Source organism: Chenopodium album, chromosome 22, assembly GCF_948465745.1.
Source record: "Chenopodium album chromosome 22, dcCheAlbu1.1, whole genome shotgun sequence".
NCBI lineage: Eukaryota > Viridiplantae > Streptophyta > Magnoliopsida > Caryophyllales > Amaranthaceae > Chenopodium > Chenopodium album.
Genome location: NC_137855.1, coordinates 9856492 through 9878982, shown reverse-complemented (window position 1 = coordinate 9878982; position 22491 = coordinate 9856492). Strand labels below are relative to the sequence as shown.

General features: G+C 33.7%; 3 protein-coding genes across 4 annotated transcripts; 1 reads left to right on the top strand and 2 right to left on the bottom strand.

Moving 5' to 3' along the window:
• The first annotated feature begins 894 nt into the window (after positions 1 to 894).
• Positions 895 to 5280, top strand: LOC145603462 (uncharacterized). 2 transcript variants are annotated; one of them, XR_014104863.1, is made up of 8 exons: positions 895 to 1334; positions 2138 to 2278; positions 2444 to 2557; positions 2660 to 2833; positions 3484 to 3599; positions 3866 to 3938; positions 4040 to 4284; positions 4464 to 5280. XR_014104863.1 is itself a non-coding variant. In XM_081659375.1 (7 exons), the coding sequence occupies exons 1-7, from the start codon at positions 966 to 968 to the stop codon at positions 4043 to 4045; spliced, it is 993 nt and encodes a 330-aa protein (XP_081515501.1). In that variant the 5' UTR covers positions 895 to 965; the 3' UTR covers positions 4046 to 4412. The 2 variants fall into 2 exon arrangements, 1 of the variants encoding a protein (XP_081515501.1); XM_081659375.1 differs by lacking the exon at positions 4464 to 5280 and having other exon boundaries at positions 4040 to 4412.
• Positions 5281 to 8596: 3316 nt separating this feature from the next.
• On the bottom strand, positions 8597 to 15277 carry LOC145603912 (uncharacterized). The gene is made up of 4 exons (XM_081659882.1): positions 14858 to 15277; positions 13278 to 13884; positions 12257 to 12738; positions 8597 to 9477 (listed from the first exon to the last, which is right to left on the bottom strand). The coding sequence occupies exons 1-4, from the start codon at positions 15275 to 15277 to the stop codon at positions 8827 to 8829; spliced, it is 2160 nt and encodes a 719-aa protein (XP_081516008.1). The 3' UTR covers positions 8597 to 8826.
• A 579-nt stretch (positions 15278 to 15856) lies between these two features.
• LOC145603911 (uncharacterized) lies at positions 15857 to 22240 on the bottom strand. The gene is made up of 3 exons (XM_081659881.1): positions 22237 to 22240; positions 17637 to 18157; positions 15857 to 16387 (listed from the first exon to the last, which is right to left on the bottom strand). Exons 1-3 carry the CDS (start codon positions 22238 to 22240, stop codon positions 15857 to 15859), a joined length of 1056 nt encoding a protein of 351 aa, XP_081516007.1.
• Between the last annotated feature and the right edge of the window lie 251 nt (positions 22241 to 22491).

The following is a 22491-nucleotide window of genomic DNA, read 5'->3' as shown; positions in this document are numbered from 1 at the left end:
CTCATTTACCCGTTGCATTATATTTTATTAGTATATGATTTTAAGATTACCCCTTTATATATATCCTTTCTAGCTTATTGTTTCTGGAAACAAACTGCATCTGGGAGTGTTAGGGTAAGGATACCAAGATCGATGTCCAAGAATCTAAGCTTAATTATCTAAAGGGTCCGTTATTAGCTCCGCCTTGCAAAGTTATGTCTGAGGGCTTTGCCTTGACGCTTGAGAGCTAGGCCTGCAAAATAGAGAAGGTTAGCTATCCCGGGATGTGACCCTGGAAAGCCCCTTTGATGTTTCATTAGTCGCTAAAAGGGTGAACGAGTTAGGTTAGCACATACTCCTTCAATCTAAAGGTGTCAAAAGCACACCCGACCCGACGCGATACGAAACCGACTCGAAAAATATCCGATTCAGATTTGAAATCGTGTGGACATAATAATTCATCATGACTCAACTTTAAATTGACCCGACCCGACCTCATAAAATCTAACCCAATATCCGAATTGACACATCTACTTCGACCGAACTATTGAAAATTGTAACACGACGTGAGGTGAGACGACAAGATGAGCACACAAAAATTAGCTTCCACATCTTTGACCCTCCATTGGTACCATTAGATAATAATCTACACAAGAACGAGGAACAAGATGAAAATTGCCACGTAATAATTGAATTTCAGCTGATGTGTAACTAACGTGGATCACATTTATTTTCTACATTTTGAATATTTTAAGTGGTTGAACAATTTTGGCATCTTCATTCAATAAAAATAAATAAACCAAATTGATAACATAATACCAAATCAAAGTTAATAAACAAACAAAAAAATCAATTCTTCAATCTACTGTTCTTTAATTCTTGTATAAATTCCAATCAATTTTTCCTCACCTAATTTCCTTTTTTTAAGTAGGAGAAAAAACAAGTCGATTATTCAATCGTCCTCTGTTTTACTCCCCACTTCATCAATGGCTTCGTTGCGTACAATTTCAGCTCAATCTCTTCCTCCTCTTACAAAACCAAACAAACCCACAAAAACCCAGAAATTACCGTCACTTTTATCGCTACCCACCACTTTCCGGCGCTCCTCCGTCGTCCGCGCCGCCGTTACCGGTGATGTGTCGGCGGTGGAAACCTCCGTGGTTGGTGGGCAATTGACGTTGGAGGGTCTTTCTGGCGGCGGCGGTGAGAGTGGTAATGGCGGTGGTGATGAAGGAAATGGTGGTGGTCAAGATTTGGATAAGTTGATTGATAGGATTATTAATGCGACTATTGTTCTTGCTGCTGGTACTTATGCTGTTACCAAATTGGTCACTATTGATCATGATTATTGGCATGTAAGTCCAATTTCCCTTATTTTTCTCATTTTATGAAATGGGTTTTTGTTTTTATTATTTTCTCAGTAATATTGATCATGATTATTGGCATGTAAGTCCAATTTCCCTTCTTTGTCTCATTTTATGAAATGGGTTTTTATTTTTGCTAATTTCTCAGTAATATTGATCATGATTATTGACATGTTTTGATTTTTATTGGATGTTATTCATTTGTTGAGTTAAGCATGGTTTTTTGCTGGAGTTGTGATTGTTTGGTTGGTGAGTTTGGTTATAAATGAGTGTACTTGTTCATTTGCATGCATATAGTTTTTACATGTTGCATTTGCCTATTTTTAGAGTTTTGTGTGTCAGAATTAAGATGGTTAAGCAAGAATGTGAGATCTTGTTTGTTTTGTCTTAATTTCTATTTTTAAAATTTTCAATCTTGTTCAAAGGCCTGGAACTATGATTTGAGTCTCAAATTTGGTGGAAGCTAATCAAATTTCCATCAAACTATGTCAATTTGCTTGCAATTGGACTTGAAATTTTGAAGTTGATTTTAGGAGAAAATATATATTTTCATTATAGAGTTTGAAGCTTTTAACTATTGTTTTTGAGTTAAAGCAAAAACATATCATGTGTTGAGAGCTGTATTTTGTTGGCTACTTACTTTTGAGATGACTCTTGTGCAGTATTGCATTTAGGTTTCCTTGATTCATAATTATGATGTAGAAGATCGCTAATCATTAAAGTTTTTGGCTGTTATCTCAAGAAAACTATGTAGAAGTATTGTATTCATCATTGACACATCTCTTTTTTTTCAGGGATGGACGGTTTATGAGATTCTGAGATATGCTCCACAACACAACTGGATTGCTTATGAAGCAATTCTGAAAACGAACCCTGTACTTGCAAAAATGGTGATTAGTGGAGTAGTGTACTCGATAGGTGATTGGATAGCACAGGTTAGTTCTCGTAGTTAGTGGATATAGATGATTTGTATTTGGATGGTAATAGTGCTTATGCAACAATACATATACCTCGTTTGCTTCACCTAAGACCACCTTGGCTACTCTTGATCTTTAACCAAGTTGACAATCTTGCTGATTCTGTACCACTTTGATTTGCAGTGCTATGAAGGCAAACCTCTTTTTGACTTTGATCGTGCCCGCATGGTTAGATCTGGACTTGTAGGATTTGCTTTTCATGGTTCTCTATCCCACTATTATTACGAAATATGTGAGGTAATATTATAGAACTTGTAGTTCACTCTTCTAATAAATTTATGTTAATTTTTTCTTCATTGCCTTGTATGGTTGTGGACTTAACTAATCTACCACTTTCAGGCGGTATTCCCTGTCCGTGATTGGTGGGCTATTCCTGTGAAAGCTGCCTTCGATCAAACTGTTTGGACAGGAATTTGGAATACCATTTATCTTGTGAGTTTGGGGTTGATGCGATTGGAATCACCGGCTAATATTTATAAGGAACTGAAGGCAACATTCTGGCCCCTGCTTACTGTAAGTAAATTTTCTGTTTTTTTTTACATAGTAACTTTTGAAATTATCATCTAATAGCTGTTATATAACTTTTGATACATGGTTGGAAGTACTTGGCTGGTCAGTAAACATTACAGGATGGGAGTGTCTCCTTTGTTCAACTTTGTATTCACTCCTTAGTCATTTGATCATATGTTATAAGCTGGGTCATCTTGTCTAAAATGAACACATTTTTGTTAAAAAAAAATATTTTTGAATAAAGTTCTACTGCAATTTCACTTTGACACCCAGATTTGCCTCACAAATCGTGTGTCGTATCAATACTTCCTTGTAAACTATAAACTTGGCTTTTTTCTGCAAAATGGCCGAGTCGGATATTTGGACACCGTATACGAGTAGACACCTAATTTGTGTCTGGTTAACATGAATTCAACACTTCTTGATAATATTGTATCTCAAGAGGCTTTCTGAGGCCCTCTTGTAATTGTATGCTATTAGCACAAAAGTCTTTTTTTTTTTGTAAACTGATGGCTATTTATTACGAACCTAAATTTTAGGTTTACAGACATTTTCATTGGCTACCTAAATGTGTTGGGGTGTTGCTGCATTGAAGAAACTTTTGCACCTTTCTTATACTCCTCCTAAAAATCTATACTGGTATTAATTTGCAGACAGGATGGAAACTTTGGCCTTTCGCACACATTGTGACTTATGGTGTTATTCCTGTGGAACAAAGATTGCTTTGGGTTGATTGTGTGGAGCTTATATGGGTGACAATACTTTCAACGTAAGCTGTGAATAACTTGAAATATATTTATTTTTCAATTTACCTTTTTGCTTGCAAAACATGAGTTTATTTTTTGATATGTTCACCAGCTACTTATTTGGAAGTGACTATTATCCTTAATTGTTTCACATTTTATTGAGTAGTTTAGTTCCCATATACTGTAGTTTAGTTTAGATCCTCTTGGTTTATCACATCATATTACCCTTGAAAAATTTTATGATCTTCGCTTCACACTGACTCTTTGTTTGTGTTTTCTTATTTGATAGATATATAAATGATAGCAAAGAAGCAAGAATTGCAGAGGAATCTGTTGAAGCCACAATTTCAAGTCCTTCAGAGGTATCAAATCATATCATGTATAAATCATCCCTTGAAAATATCAAGAGGCAACGAACCTATGATCCTCATTTCTTCTGCATTTATTGTGATATCATTTTCAGGAGTGATGAAGAAGTTGACACTCTGTAGGACAATTGTATGTGAATTTTGCTCAAAACTAACTGTGCTAAGTGATCCAAATGAGAGCTGATTGGTATGTGGTGGACTGGTTGGTTTCGGCTTTTGGAATTTGTGGCTTCACGCTCTCCATATCTGGTTGTAAAGGATAATTGTGGCTATGCTGCCTCTAAGTAAGATGTACAAAACTACGAAAGGAGCATTAGCAGCATCACACATTCACACTTCTGTATGTATTATTTTCAATATTCTACTCAAGATAACTTATTGTATCTTTGAAAATCTTGAGTTGAAATCATTGTATATTTGCATAATCTATACATAATTACTTATAAGAGCATTAGCGTATTCATCTAATCTTGTTGTCTATTGTTTTAATCAAATTGTACATGCTTCAACCTGATGTAGGGAAAGAGAACATAATTCCTCTTGTTCTTTCTGTAAATGAACGAATCTGATTTCGTAGAAACAGCTTCTCTTGTGTCTCTGCATTGGCACAAATAAGCAGCAATTTGTGCATCTATTCAGAAGTTATTCAAGTAAGCTTTTCCACTGTTATAGTTTTTGTATTTCTTTCATCTAACTTTGTTTGAAACAAGAAAGTCATTAGCTCAAGTTCTTATCTGGCTCAAGAGAAGCTACAAATGGTCCGTGACGCAGATTGCATGATCTGAGGCATACTAGACAAATTAAGTTACTTGTATGAACATATCTTTTAAATTTTATTTGGGTAGCAATTATAATTATACAATGTGACATTTTCGAATTTCTGCCAAGGTATAAAAAATTAAAATTACAGTACATCCCAAGGGTTCAAAATATGCACAGCTTGTATCTTTTGCTAATAATGATGCAGAAATCAATTACACATTATTGCATTAGTCTTTTGTCTCCCTTCTCTTGATGAATTAGTTAGGCTTTTGATTGCCAAGCTCAATTTTGTGCTAGGCGTCTACGCTGCCTGGGCGCCTGGGCCTGGGTCGGAGTTGGACACTGAAAACATATAACATGATAACGAGCCCTGTTTATATCGTAGCAGAGGACTCCTGGTACCTTGTGGTGGTTCTTACAAGTGCTAAATAATGGTGAGTACTGACTAGGGTGTGAAGAAGTCTCTACTCTATACTATAGGCAAATTGTGTGAAAGCTTTAACAGTCAAGATTTAAGAAGTCCTGAAAATGTCTCAGTAACCAAAAAAAAAAAAAAAAAAAAAAAAAGCAAAAATCACTATTAACAGTATATGACAGGGTTTTACAGGTGCAAATACATGTGAAAGCTTCATATGACAGATTTACAGATGTTATGTCAACTGTAACTTGCGAACTACTAGTTGTTCCATTAATTGGTCTATGGAGGTATGTTCAAGTACATAAGCTATAACACCCCGACCCCAAACAAATTAGGGAGGGGTTTATTGTTGATAGAATATAAAACATATTCCTGGTCCTCAACCATCAAAGGTCACGGGTTCGAATCTCATCCACCCCTCCTTTAAAGTGGAATTAATTCGCATCAGGTATGGGTGGGCCTGTGTTGCATCCACATTTCAAGCCCAAAGGGCCTTTTATGTGAGGGGAAGTGATAGAGTATAAAACATATTCCTGGGCCTCAACCATCATCTTAAGCTTTTGGTTGAGTTGGTCCTCTAACAATTGTCACGAAATGCGCATCAAGGGCCAACAACTGTTCTCATAGACCAACACCGGTCCTTCAGGCGCATTTTTTCCTCTCTCATGCGCAGCTCCTAAAAGGAAAATACATCTTGTATTCTTGTTGGTATGAGAAGTATATCAAACCCTTTAAAGCAATCATGAAAGTATTACATATACTCTTCATTCAAAGATTTGTTGAATCATAGACTTTTCAAACTATCCAAACCAATAGAAATATTAATGGTAAATCTACATAATACTTCCGTTCCTAAAAGTTCAACTCAATTACTATTTATGTAGTTAAAGTTAAAATAAAAATAATAAAAAATAAATAAATAAAAATAAATAAAAAAAAAATTGACTGCAATCTATATTAAATTTCATGAAATGCCCCTGAGTAATTTTTTTATGCACCAAATATCCATCAAAACTTTCAAATTCATCAAATACACTTGAGTTTAAAAAAATGTCACCAAATGCCCTTAATGACTAACGGCGGTTAACACCGTTAGTCATTAATGACTAATATGCCATGTGGCAGCCTCTAATTGGTTGTTGTAATATTAGTTAATTAATTATTAAAAAAAACTTTTAAAAATATAAAAAAAATACTCTAACCACCCAAGACCCACCCCCACCCCTAACGACCGACCACCCCCCTGCCAGACGGTGCCGGCGCCGGCCACCAGCTCCCAGCCAGAACCAGCGCCGGTCGCCGGCGAGGGCAGCCCCCCACCGTTGACACCCCCTCCCCTACCCCCAGCCCCCTCTCCCTGCGTTTCCCCTCCCATTAAACCCCTCCCCATCCCTCGAAAACCCCCCTTCTTTGCGGCCGGCGTCCAAACCCCCTCCCCGGCGCCGGCGAACATTTTCCGCCCCACCCCCACCATCCCCACCCCCTTTCCCCCCTAAACCACCACCCTAAAAACCGAAAAACCCCCAAATCGAAACCCTAATTTTCGATTTGGGGTTTTTTCGATTAAAGGGTTTTTTCGGTTTTTTGGGTGGTGGTTTGGGGGGAAAAGGGGTGGGGATGGTGGGGGTGGGGCGGAAAATGTTCGCCGGCGTCGGGGAGGGGATTTGAACGCTGGTCGCGAAGGAGGGGGGGTTTTTTGAGGGATGGGGAGGGGGTTTAAGGGGAGGGGAAACGGAGGGAGAGGGGGCTGGGGGTAGGGGAGGGGGTGTCGACGGTGGGGGGGCTGCCCTCACCGGCGACCGGCGCTGGTTCTGGCTGGGAGCTGGTGGCCGGCGCCGACACCGTCTGGCAGGGGCTGGTGGTGGGTCGGGGTGGGTCTTGGGGGTGGTGGGTTTTTTTTTTTGTTTTTATTATTATATTTTAAAATTTTTTTTAAATAATTAATTTATTTATATTACAACGACCAATTAGAGGCTGCCACGTGGCATATTAGTCATTAATGACTAACGGTGTTAACCGCCGTTAGTCATTAAGGGCATTTGGTGACATTTTTTTAAAGTCAAGTGTATTTGGTGAATTTGAAAGTTTTTATGGGTATTTGGTGAATAAAAAAATTACTAAGGGGCATTTCATGAAATTTCCGTTTATTCAATAGAAAGAAACTAGCATGTGGATCTTATTAGATTCCCTTTATTATAAAATTTTCAAATATCAATTTTTTATAATTTTACATAGCCAAATATATTTATGGTCAAAGGTGATCATTGGAGACCGTGTAAATTGAAAATGAGTCGAACTTTCGAGAATGGAGGGAGTTTGAATATTGTATCTCATTACATTGTAAGCGTAATAATTTGTAACTAAATAGAAGAGGGTCAAAGTGACGATTTCAAAGCAAATTTAGTACGTAGTGGTAAGGGTTTCATATTTAATCCAATGTGTAATCATTTTCCAGACTTGATAAAACAGCTTAATTATATAAATAATCTTGCTAAGATAGTAAGATGATCCAAAAACAGAGTAAAGAACGTTTTTCCATTTCAAATCTGTAAATCATTCTTTTTAAAAAAAAATATAAAACAAAGTAAAGCACGTTTTTCCATCTCAAATCAGTAAAACAAATTATTATTTTTTTTTTCAAAAACACAAATTAATTGTTTGATTGATATGTATTGAAAGCTCAAAAAGACAAAAATATAAAATCATGAAGCCATCATAATTAGACAATAAGTACAATCCTACAATTTGCATCCATTGCAACAAGGCAACAAGTCAATAACTTTTTCCTTTCATTCATAGCAGAAGCCATAATTACATCTACCCTACTGTCCTCTTCCTCAGTGTTGGGAACTTGAGAGGAATAGGAAGGGTAACAACAGCCACCTTATTTCTTCTCGCAAACTTACACCCAATATCTCTGTGGGGAATATAAGACAGATTTTAGGGAAAATTGTTTGGGTTGGTTTCGACATGTAAGACAGAGACCCGAGGGTGCACTGGTTTGAAGAATGGAAGTGTGGGACCATAGAGGGGTCATATGAGGGAGAGGGAGACCGAAAATGAGTTGGTTGAAAGGAGTTATGAAGGATATGAAGTATATGGATTTGCAAGAGGTTGATGCATTGGATTGTAAGGGATAGAGAGGAAGATTTATGTTAATGACTACACGAAATAATCAAATTTAGTTCATGTTAGCCGACCCCACTTATGGGATTACAAACAGTATGACAGACATATACTATGCCAGATTTTGCCATCTTATTACACAACCCAAAGGTGTATATACCCTATTACCCTATACTACATTTGCCACGAAAGATTGACAATATACCCTTAACCTGCAACAGAGACATCTAATAATTCTAATTCTAATTCCAAATCAAATCTGATCTAGCTTATACAAAGTGTACGTTCTAAACTGTACAATATACAATCCAATACATGTTACCAGTTACCACTAATTTTGGAAACTTCTGATCTTATTAGTAATGTGGATAGCTAAAATTACTAAATTACACGTGACAGTTGTTTATCTTTGACTAATCCATAAGTAAAGTTCATTAGTAATAAGCACTTCATCACTTGATGAATTAATAATTTGTCCCTCTGCCCAAATGGTACACATAGTACAAAACAATGTCAACAATATCATCAGAATATCCAAAACATTTGTAGTAGCCACATAGTACACCGGAGTAGAACTTAATGCATTTCAGTTACTGCAGCAGTGGACCGATTTATTCCAATTTGACTGCCTTCCGATGCTACAAATCTTCTAATGGTTGAACCTCCTTCACTGCCCTCACCAACCGGTTTCGTGTTCCTTTTTTTCTTTCGCAGAGCAAGGTTGATACACATTGCAAGGAAGTTGATTGAATATCTAAATGTGCAAACAAAGGTAAAGAAGCAAAGTCCAAAGACGAAGATAGCTAACAATAAATTCTTTTTAGCAGTTACCACAAACACCCCCATTGTGAATGTTAGCAGGGTGAGGTGAAAAGATCCACGAAGCAGATATATCGAGATATCTAATACTGCAAGTGAACCGTGAATCTTTCCAATACCCATTACCCATAGCAATAAGAATAGGCAGAGCATTGCGCAGCACATTGCAATCGTGTTGGCTACAACGAATACTATGAATGCCGGTTTTGTCAGAAGAACAGGGGAACCATCATCACCATCAAACCCACCTGGTACCTGAAACGCGGCTGCAAATGTTATGGTAGCCAACAGGGCAGCAACCACAGAAAGGGCATTGGCAGACTCTTTCATTTCTGTCTTGCGAATACCATATGAGCTTCTTGCTAAGTACACTGCATGAGGTACTTTTTTCTGAATTTCGGTTATAATCTGGTGCATTACATGAAAGCAATAAAGGGATCAATCACAAACATCATACCAATTGTAGAACCAATATATATGTCAAAAAAATTGTAGAACCAATATATGTGTAAACTGTAAAGGAGCTACAATTTCTGGTTTCAGACTAACAGATACAGTGTGTGTAAGTGTGTTTAGTAAGGCTAGGCTGGCCGCCGTGGCCGGGCCAGATTTGGACAAAAAATTTAGTACCAAAACCCACTATTTCACACCAAAATTGCTAACATTTTGGGTCATATTGGGGTTGGGCCAAAATTATTACTGAAAAGTTTATTTTGGATTTGGATTAACCCAAATTTCAGCCCTGGAAAGTTATTTGGGCCGGGGTCTAGTAGTATATATATATATATATATATATATATATATATATATATATATATATATATATATATATATATATATATATATATATATATATATATATTTGACAGGGTAGTGAAAAGTAATATTAAAGATGTAATTTTACTAATTTACAAACATGTGCAGGATTTGGAAGTGCAAATTTCCTAAATTTGATATATAAACTTACCTATACTTTTTATTTTATTTTATTTTATTTTTCTTTTTTCAATTATTATGGAGAAAGAACTTATACATACTTTCAGTCATAATTTCCTAAATTTGATTTGGAAGTGCAAGTTTTTTATTATTTAATTGATAATTTTTACAATTACCACCTTCTGTTATGTCCATTTTAGTAATTATCACCTTCTTTTTTTTTTTTGAAAATTACCACCTTCTATTTTAAAAAACATCAAAAGTTAACACCTTCTTGCCCCTCTACTATCACGTGACGTCATTTTGGGCTCATTCTTTCCCTTTCCTCCCTATTTTCCTCACATTTCTCATTCCTAACTCGATTATCATCCCCCTTTTCACTTCTTTTTCCCCAAACAATCAAAAACACTTCAATTCACTCCTCCAAATCAAAATTGACGAATAATAATTGGTGGTTTGGGGGAAAAAAAGTGAAAGGGGAGATGAGAATTCAAATAGGAATGAGAAATGTGAGGGAAATAGGGAGGAAAGGGAAAAAGTGGGCCCAAAATGACATCACGTGGTAGTTGGGGGGCAAGAAGGTGGTAACTTTTGATGTTTTTGACAATAGAAGGTGGTAATTTTCAAAAAAAAAAAAATAGATTGTGATAATTGCTAAAATGAACATAACAGAAGGTGATAATTGTCAAAATTTCCTATTTAATCTGTAACAAATGGAATTAATTGTTAGCAATTTAAAAAAATAAAAATTTGTTGCAAATAACATGAAACGAAAGTTTTTTTATTATTTTTTAGGGAATAATATTAATTTTCTAATTAGATACATAATTTCTAAGACAATTTATTGTGTGTGGCCTATTGTACCATGCAGTTTGGGTTACTTGAATTACTCAGTCAGGAGTTACTCGAGTTGACGGGGTTACTCAAGTTACTCGGTTAGGGTTACTTGGGCCACTCTTGACAGAGTAACCCTTCAAGTAACCCCTAACCGAATAACTTGAGTAACCCCTAACTAAATAACTCGGGTAACCCTGCCACATGCACGGTGTGACCTACTACACTAAAAAGTTTCTGAATTTCTATGAGACTACTGTTCTATCACTTGATTCCTAAAAAAGAAGTGTTTATCATTTGATTGTCTCCATGCATACTTGAATGAAAACATACCTAAACCTATTATACTCCCTCAGTCTCTTAAAGAACAACTCTTTTGGCCTAATTTTAGTCCCAAAATGTTCATCCCAGGCCATTTGCGTTAAAATACCTTCTACTTTGCAGTAATATTTATGCAAAATTAGCTTCCCCATGTAATTTTTGCTTATTCTATGTATTTTTGTTACTTTCTCTCTTTACCTTTTTACAAATCTTATATAAATTTATCTTTTCAATATATTTTTATTAGTTTCCCCGATACACTTTGTACTTCCCATTTATGATCTTAATAACCGTGAAAAATGCCCAAAAAGGTTGTTCTTTTAAAAACGGAGGGAGTACATACTACATAGTATATATGTACTTTACAAATGTATGCACTCCCTCCGTCTTTTAATAGAAAGCCTTTTTTGGTTTTTGTGCGGGAATTAAGAAAATTGTAAATTCTTTAAAACTAATGATTAAGAGTAGATATGTGCTTCTGGGGTTAGAGAGAAAGAAAAGTAGTTGGGAATATTTCAAGAGATAGAGATAAAACGTGTTGGATATTGAAGTTGAAAGTACAAAAAGTAAAAAGATGACAACTCATTAAAAAGAAGGTAATAATGTCAAAAATATCATCTTTAAATAGAAAGAGACATTGTTTTTTGATTTATTTAAAAAGGAAGGATATTTTGTGAAAAACTAACTTATAAAACACTTTTTTTGCGAGAAACTACCTAATAAAAAAAATGTTGTAAGAAACTACTTTATAAAAGGATAAATGTTGTAAAAGACTACCTTTGGTCGAAAAATCATTGTTGACTTATGTTTTCCGGCGTTGATCATGTCACATGCTAATTAAGAAAAAAGGAGGGAAAGAGTGAATTAAAAGTCACGTGATTGGCATGTGATGTGGTCAACGCCGGAATTTGAAATTCAACAGTGACTTTCCGATCAATGGTAGTCTCTTACAACATTACCCTTTTATAAGGTAGTTTCTTACAACATTTTTTTTATTAGGTAGTTTCTCGTAAAAAAAAGTGTTTTATAAGGTAGTTTTTCACAAAATATTAAGGTTTTGTATTAAGAGATGGAGAGAGTACTAAGTAAAACATACCTCGTTTGGGACGTCGTGTGATGCAAGTAAATCAGGAATTGTATCACCTTTTTTATCCACCAATGCAAGTTCCCTTGGTTCTTTATCTTGTAAACATTTTTGCGTCAATACAATTGCAGTAATAGAGTTCCCAGTTCTAATAGCATGATGGAGGGGTGTGCTTCCTTCATAATCTTGCACCAATCTTTGAGTATCTGCTTCAGGGATATCAAATAACTGTTTCCCAGCTTTCTTAAATGTGCCGGCTAAACTCTCATCGACATCCTCGCCCGTGAACCGCAGGAGATGCAAAAAGGTTTTGCCTCTTGAATCTCGGAGGTATGCTGACTGAGGACAATATTCAAGTATAGCTTTTACAACTTGGAAACGACCTGACTTTGCTGCGCTCAACAATGGTGTTAGCCCTTCATCGTCTCGTAGATATGCTGCTTGCTTGCTTAACTCCTTCAATTTTCTCACAAAGGTGTATGCCTCATCCTTATCTGCATGGAACAGTGAGTTACCCGATGTACAAAGAACAATATCGATCATAGTTTGAACGAAGATGTATGCTGTGTGCTATAATACTAAGCTAGTGAGTAGTGACTATATGTAGTTAATAGACGTAAATTACATAGACATATGCAACAAAAGAACACAAATGCATTTGTGAATGATCACGAGATTAATATGTTATGAAGAACATGAAGGGGATAAGTTGTTTTATACGGATTATTAAGTTGTTGGCATAGTTATTATAAAGTGTTGCAAATAAATAAAAACAAAAGATGCACTTAAAAAAATATCTTTTACCATCTATCTCCCTATCATGGTCTCCGTTGTGGATTTTTATCCAATAGATTTGATAAGAAAGTGTAATGTGGACAAGGATGATGTCAACAATTTTGTTTTAATAAACAATTATAGTTAAAGATTGACCACATCTCATCAAAAATTCGGTGTAATTTTAGGCAAATGTGAGAGTATGTATGAACAATTTATTAAAAATAATACAGTAGCAATTGTTAAGCAAGAGAATTACCAATAGAAAACCCATATTTGGCGAAAGCATGAAGTGGAGTCTCGCCCAAGTCATTAACACGATCAGCGGCTTCCCTATCACACTCAAGCAAAGCCCAAGCAGCGCCCAAATTGTCAGCTTGTAAAGCCTCGTGAATTGGGTAACTGCCTTTGTAATTTTTAACCGCCCATGGTGCAACATGAAAAGCTTTTTCCTCCTTATCTAGCTTGCTTAGAAATTCTTTGGATGCGTCTACTAATAAGTTCAGTGGCACGCCCGTCTTCCACTTTGCAGCCAGGTGAAGAGGCGTGTCTCCGTTATTATCCTGTCGCATGCTTAGAATTGGCCACTTACTTAAAGCAGTCGTAACAAATTTGGTAGCTTTATCGTTCCCATTTGCGTGTCTAAGGACTACATGAATTATATTGCTCCCGCCTGGTGTTCGACGGCAAAACCACTGATCGTCTCTCGGGGGCCTGTTTTCTACATCAGTAGTCTCAGTAGTATTTGCTATTAAATCTCCAAAGTCACCCTTTTTTGCTGCTATGTAGAGGTCGTCATCCATCATTTCTTTTATCAATTCTCTTTCTTTTACACGACTTCTGTTCACCAATGATAGCAGCTCTTTCTGCGCAACCAAAAGAAAATGTAACATCATATATAATTAATGATTACGTTTGATTGCAATACTACCTCTGTACCTTTTGATAGTCCCTTTTGTGGGCATTTTTTACGGGAATTAATAAACACAAAAATAAATAGGTAAAGTACATTGAAAAAGTAAATTGACATTGGGTATGCAAAAAAGTAGAGAGATAAAGTAATAAAAGTACATGGGAAAATAAAATTTACATGAAAAAGTTAAATTTACACATATATTATTGCAAATTGGAGGGAATTTTGGTAAAAAAATTAATATTAATAGTTGTTAGATTAGGCAAATGAGGTAAACATTTTGGGACTAAATTTGTCCAGACTATCAAAAGGGGACGGAGGGAATATGTAGGACAATAATCCAAGAAGTCTAATCAATAACCAAAAAATAAAAAAAATAAAAAAGAAATTAATTAATTAAATTAAATTAAATTAACAGCATTAACAATGATTACCCCGTCAAAAAAAATAAATAAATAAATAAATAAAACATTAACAATGAATCAATGATTACTAATGTTGTTCTGGGAACGATAAAGACCATAACAATTTTCCAACTAAATGTTATGCTAGTTTTTCTTAACACTAAATCACTACGCTAGACAAAGTCAAAATAAGTTTCTTTGAATAGTCCACTTAGTGAAAATGTGTTAGCTAAAAGGAATTGAAGGAAATACTTCATATTGCCTAAATTGTCATCTTAAACAGTTAAACTCACAACAAATTATTATGAAAATCGTTGAAAAATTATCATAAAAATCTATAGTAGCCTAAAACTACTCTAACAATTTTCACAAGGGTCCCTTGCCTTTCATGTACACTAACCTTCAAATATATAGGCTTATTAATTAAGCGGCGATCATTGCACCAATATATAACACAGAAAACAGAGAAGTATAAGACTCATACATACACATTAAGAGAGAGAAAGTGGAAGTAAAATGTACCATGGACGGAATATGGGCTCGTGATGCGACTAGATCAAATACGGTGAGACCATTACTGTTAACAATGTCCAATTCCCTTTGGTTTTTTGATAGAAGACACATTCCCATGAGAAATTTGGCTTTAGTAAAATTGTCATTACTAATAGCGAAATGTAACGGCGTGTTCCCATCTTCATCTTGAGCAATTCGAAGATCATCAACTTCACGATATTGAAAAAATTCCTTCCAAACTGGCATTATATCTTTCAGGTCATCAACAAGGTCTACAGCCTGAGCCCCCATGTGTTGCAGAATTGTTTTACCTTTGTAGTCAGGAATTCCAACGGATTGAGGGTATTGTTCGATAAGAAGCCTAGCCAAGCCAAGTCGGCCGCATTGCACTGCTCTTAGCACAGGAGTGAATCCCTCAAAATCACGCATGTATACAAGAGATTTTGTCAAGTTAGGATTTTTTTCTAGGAGATCCTTGAGTGAAAGAACTGTATTTTCCCTCTGTTCGCTTTTGTTGGTTATATATTCTGTAGATTCAGATAACAACATTAGTAAAAGACATTCCATGACGAATATTTTCTCTATAACTTACCGGCTCCACAAACCAACACAAGTTCTTCTGTTCCATTTTTTACATCATTAATGCACACCTTAGAAACTTCCTCGGAGGTCACCAATCATAAGACCATCCTCAGCTAAAACCAATTTATCTTACCATATGAGTTGGGTGTTTTTTGTGATGGATAAAGGTGGAAATTCGGCCAATGGTAATCTTTTACAATATTTTACCTTTTAACAGGTACAGTAGTTTCTATAATATTTTTTTTTATTAGGCAGTTTTTCACAAATTTTTAGGTTTTGTTAGATAATTTCTAACAAAGTATCATATATTATATTATCGATGTTCCACACTGCAACACAGATCAAACACAACACCCATTACCTAAATCAATCAATCCGACTAGAATTCATAAAGAGGGAGTATTTTGCAAAGGGATTAAAATTAAACTAACCTGCAGAAGTGGCATATCTTGCTATCACATGAAGAACAGTCTCACCATGGTCATTCACATCCTTAATATCATTGTTATCTATCGATGGTAGAGATATAACTTCATAGTTACAAAACCGTGCTGCTTCATGAAGGAATGTATTTCCTTTTGAATTTCTCACAGTCCAAGGCTGGGGGTCTATTGCATAATTATTTTTCTTCCAAGTAGTGAGGCACAATTCGAAAAATTTTAATGCTACGGAAGTTTGAAGTCCAGCAGCAAGATGTAAAGGTGTATCTCCTTTGAAGTCCTTCCAATATATAAGCTCTAAATATTCGTCGAGAACTCTCTCTATGAAGGAGATATGACCATGCCGAATGGCTATGTGCAAGATATTACTTCCATCACAGGCTTGACTTAATATTTTCCTAATTGCAGTTCTATTAGTTTCATCCTCCAAAAATATATTCATATTTCCTTCTATAGCTGCCTTGTATATGTTGTCTTCCATAATACCTGCTACACTAACTTGTTCTATCAGTTTCTTCTGCAAAGATACAACAATTGATTATTATCTGATAATCTATTTAATAATACTATTTTCGTTTTTGAAAGCTCGACTCACTGTATACATATAGTCAAAATACAATAACTTTGACTACATGGTATGATTTATACAATAGAAACAAATTAGCACTCAAGATCTTATTAGATTCTCATTATTATAATTACAATTTTATAAACATCAATTCTTTAAACTTTCAATTATACCCATAGCCGAAAAATATTCAAAGAAAAAAATGTTTATTAGAGACATTGCAAATGCAAAGTGAGCAAATTTTTTTAGGACGAAAGAAGTTTATATATATATATTCAAATGAGAAGTTCCTTAAAATGAGAATGATGAGAAGGATTTTATGTGCATAAAATTTTCACTGAATGTGCATATTTTTTGAATAAAATGTGCAAAAATATCTAACCGAAATTGAATGTGCATATTTTTTGCACATAATGTGCATAAGTTCTCGTTTTTCCATATTTGCAAAAAAGGTATCAGGTCCAAGATCAAATATGCACATTTTGTAAAAAATATATGCACATTTCATCCTTCTCATTCTTCTCATTATAAGATCCTTGTTTTTAGTTGAGCATGAAGCTCAATTGTCTATCATTATCCTGGGAAATTCCCTGTTTCTCATGGTGAGAAACAAAATTTGTTTCTCATGATGGCATTTTCGTGAATAAATCAACAACTTTTTCAATATTGTGGGCTCCACAGTTGAATAAAGTTGAAAAAGTTTTTGATTTATTCACAAAAATGCCCCCATGAGAAACGAATTCGTTTCTCATGGTGAGAAATTGGGGCTTCCTCCATTATCCTTTTATAATCGGAGATTAATATAATTACTTTCCTATAACATTTTATCATATGGGTGTAAATCGTAATAAATAATTAGAATAAGTTTGTTTTTTCTTTTAAAGCATCACGTGCATATTGCTAGTTTCAATTAATTTGTCCATTTATCTAGTCTAATATCTGCAATTCCATAAAATGCATACCAAAACGGTGTGTTTTAACTTTTAAGCATATAAAATATAATATATTGAAGATAGAGATGAGAGTTGAAAGTAAGTATGGATCAAATCTAAATAAAATAGGTGTGCAAAATTTGTACAAGTCGACAAAAAATGGTAGATGTTGCATGCATGGGATTTAAGCTAGTTCAAGAACATGTTATGGATCAAAGGAAAATGAAGGTAAGGACATAGATGAATCAGAGAATGATTTGACATACCAGGTTTTGAGAAATGTCTGATCTACATGTAATCATGTTGCTGATTGACTTGCCATCATTGTTCTTGATCTCTAACAACTCTTGCAGCTTTAAGCTTAAATCAACCTTGATATAATGTCTAATGAAATAGTGTGCTAACTTGAAGTTTTGGTTGATGATTGCAAGATGTACTGGTGTGTTTCCTTCATAATCTTTGGAGAATATGAGATCATCTGCTCTAGAAAAGGTCGAGGATTCTTCATAACCTTCTTTGAATAATTGCAATATGCATTCTAACTCGTTCGCATCATCTAAGACAGAAGTACACAGATGGTGCAATATTGTTCTGCCTTTGAAATCTGTAATGCTTATTGATTTAGGATGAAACTTAGCAATATTAGTAACTAGCCAAATTTGTCCAGAGTTTGCCGCTCTTAGGATTGGGGTTAAGCCATCTACGTCATGCATATACGCAGCTTTTTTAGAGTCTCGTACAAGGATATGTAAATTATTCATTTCATATTGGTCAGGATCTTCAACAACTGCAGAATAAGTGTAAGATGTTTCAAGTTCAAGGTTAGAAATTAGTACAAAAAAAACGTCCTAGATTATAAAACACACTTTCATTTGATCCAAATATGCACTAATCAAGATAACTTGGTAGTAAGTGGATATAAGATGGAATGGCTATAATTAAGATGGATTGTTGTTCACTTTCCAAGTAAATAACTTGGTAGTAAGAGGATTTGTAGAGCTAAATTTCTCTTTAATGGAAATAGTAATATTATTCATTGGAAATTTCCGACTGACTTTTCCGGTGCCTGAAAATCTCAAACGATGGAAAATTTCATCGGAAATTCTGCCGGAAAAGTGTTTCCGACGGAAAAAGTGATTTTTCCTACCATGCCGCTTTCGACAACCACTTCCGACAGAATTCCGTCAAAAACCCCTTTTCCGACGAATTTCAGGGTATTATCGACGGAAAAATTCTGTCATAAATGGGCCTATTTCTAGTAGTGCAATATGACTAGCTACATATATAACGCGCTGAATGTTGATATTTTGTAACTTTTATATTAATACATATTTCCTCCGTTTTTAAATAATTGCTTCATTTTCTATGCGCGGAGTTTTAGGAAAAATTGGAAAAATTACGAAATAATTAATTAAATATGGAGGTAGTGGGGTACGTGGAAAAATAAAAAAATTGTAAAAAGCAAAAGTAATGGAGAGAATTAGAAGAGTGAGAATATGAAATTAATAAAATATGATTCATGGTGGATCCACTTGGTGAGAAAAATTAATTGAACTAAATTAAATCCCGTGCAAATGCACAGGTTTAACAAAATTTTATTATGAATGATTACAATCTTTAATAAGATATACAATAATTTCCACAAAAGAAAAAGTTATAGTTTCTTTTAATATAAACAAAATTACTTAGTTTTATACCGGTTCTTAATTTAATATAGACAACAAGATTGGTACCATGCAATACTTACGGTATTACAGCCTTTAGTTAGCTCTATAATAATTTACAAAAAATAAATAAATTAGAGAAAATCATAACATTTATAATACGCATAAAATAATACAAATTTTTACCAAAGTTATACCTTAGAACAAAGACATCTAGGTTACTTATACAACTCTCTCCCCTTACCAATTTATTTAGTTGACAAACTTTGATCAACATATTTGGGCAATAATAATGAAAAACCTTATACAAAAGGTATAAAAGATATGAAATTAAAAATATCATATATATATATATATATATATATATATATATATATATATATATATATATATATATATATATATATATATATATATATATATATATATATATATATATATAGAAGGATCCGGTAAGAATCCCACCTTATATAAGAACCCTTTCTTATGTAAGAACCCTAATTATGTTCTAAACCTTTTCCTATGTTCTAAATTTTTTTCAACTTATGTTCTAAAGTTTTTTTTTCCTATATTCGAAAAATTTTCTTACTTATGTTCCAAAATTTTTCCAATGTTCTAAATTGTTTTTTAGAATATGTTATAAATTTGTTCCTATGTTCTAAATTATTTTTTTCTGCTTATGTTCTAAATTTTTTTTTCTATGTTCTAAATTATTTTTTCAGCCTATGTTTTAAAGTTTTTCTTATATTCTAAATTTTTTCTACTTATGTTCCAAATTATTTTTAATGTTCTAAATTTTTTTTAGATTATGTTTTAAATTTGTTCCCATGTTCTAAATTATTTTTTCAGCTTATGTTCTAAATTATTTTTTTCAGATTACGTTATAATTTTTACCCATGCTACGATTATTTTTTTCAACTTATGTTCTAAATTATTTTTTCTTATGTTCTAAAGTTTTTCCAATATTCTAAATTTTTTCTACTTATGTTCCAAATTATTTTTAATGTTCTAAATTGTTTTTAGATTATGTTCTAAATTTGTTCCTATGTTCTACATTATTTTTTCAGCTTATGTTCTAAATTATTTTTTTCAGATTACGTTATTAATTTTTACCTATGCTACGATTATTTTTTTCAACTTTTGTTCTAAATTATTTTTTTCTAACTTTTTTGGTTGTTTATGTTCTAAATTTTTGTTATCTTTCAAATTATTTTTCTTATGTTCTAAAATTTTCTGCTTATGTTCTAAAATTTTCTGCTTACGTTCTAAATTTTTTCTACTTATGTTCTAAATTTTTTTTCTATGTTCTAAATTTTTTTTCTATGTTCTAAATACGAAATTCTCAAAATTACAGAATTGCCATTATTAAAGGATCATTTTAGATGGTTAGATCAAAACTAATAAAGGGCTGAGATTGGTTCTTATATAAGATTGGGTTCTTATATATATATATATATATATATATATATATATATATATATATATATATATATATATATATATATATATAAGCTAAATATTGAAAAAAAAATATCTTCTTAAGATTGTTTAAGAAAATTTGACAAAAAATAAAGGTTAAATCGACAAAAATAATCTCAACTTTCGTCGGTTCACTCAGAATAATCCCAATGTCAGATTATCTTTAAATAATCCGAAATTTAGGGTGTATTCGCTCAAAATGATCCAAAGTGATCAGTAACCTGTTAAAGAGGTAAAAAAATTTTGGTTGAAAATAAATAATAAGAAGGTAAGGCTAATTTAGTCACGCGTGATGAAAAATCATACAAGTTTAAATATTGTTTAAACAATTGTACTATAAAATAATAAAGATTCCACTTTTTCCATGGAACCTTAGTTCATTAGTGTCATTTATGCTTATATGTGCACCCAATTACATAGTTTGTGCTGCAGACCGCACCCTTAAAAGTTTGTGCTGCTACACGCACCTTTATCATAGTTGGTGTTGTTCGTTGTAGCCAATTTTTCCAAACAAACAATGGTCAAATTAGGATATAAATAGTGAAAAAAAAAAAAAAAAAGTCAAATGTGTCAATTATTCAGAAACTTAAGGAATATTATATCTCGAGAGTGAGGAATAGCTCAAGCGATTCGAGCTTCTCTCCCAATTTCAGGAGGTCCTAGGATCGATTCTCACCCCTGCCCTTGTGGCTCCCTAAACACCAAAAAATATATATATATATATTTTTTTTAAATGAAGGAAAGTATTACTACGTATATTTCTCTTTTCCTCTCTTAGACTCCACCAAACCAACTATTACTTTTTTAACTAGCTTTAGGCTCGTGACATACACAGTAAGTCTAATTTTTTTAAGAAAATTAATTATATCCAACAAATAAAATTTGATAAAACATACAAATCAAATATGTAGAAATTATAATGTCACAATCTATATTAATAGGTAAAGCAACAAATTATCTAAAATTTGAATTTTTTAGTCTGCCCGAACTCGAGAATTTTTCAAGCAGGGCTTGATAAAGTCTAGTGGCCATATTAGTTAATAATTATTTATAAGTGCATTTTTAATAAACAACAAAAATCAATCAAAAAACAAACTAAAGTATCCACTAATATTATTAGCAAAAGTGCAAACAAACACAATTTTACAAATAATATATCACCTTTATATCTAAAAAATTATTTGTTAAACATAACATTTATAGTTATACTATACTCTATAAATCAATTTGTGATAATATGTACGTATAGTAGTAAAATTTCATAAACAAAATTGTAATTATCTTGAATGTATAGTTATATTAAATTGAAACTGGAATAAGTATAAAAAAAATAGGAAAAACTGTCCGGAATAATCCGACCTTTGTCTCATCCGCTCAAAATAATCCCACCTTTCGATTATTTTTTAATCATCCGACCTTTATACCCAATCCACTCCTAATGGTCCCAAGTAACTTGAAACCGGTTAAACAAGTTACCATGTGTGACTTAGGGTTGTTTGCACACGTGTTGTTACGTGAATGGCAAAAAATTAAAATTAAAAAAAATATATAAAATAATAAAAAAAAAAAAAAAAAAAAACAAAAACAAAAATTAAAAAAAAAAAAGAAAAGAAAATTGAAAAATAAAAAAATAAAAAAAAAAACCCACGACCACCCTATCGGCAGACCCACCACCAAAACCACCTCCCCTACCCAATCCAACCACTTAATCCACCTCCTCTACCCATTTTTCGCCCACCAACGAAACCGTCCCTTTCCAATATGAAGGGCTGCTATTATGGGTTTCGATTTTAGAGCTAATTTGTGGGCGTTTGAAGAGGTTGGTGTGTGGTGTCTTCCGGCGGTTGTTGATGCAGCTGACTAGCTGTGGTGGGTGGCTCGATTTATTGTGATGGTGGGTTCGTTTGGTGTTAGTTTGCGGCGATGAGAATGCTTGTGATGCTGTTGCTAATTTGTGGGTAGTGCGATTACGAAGGAG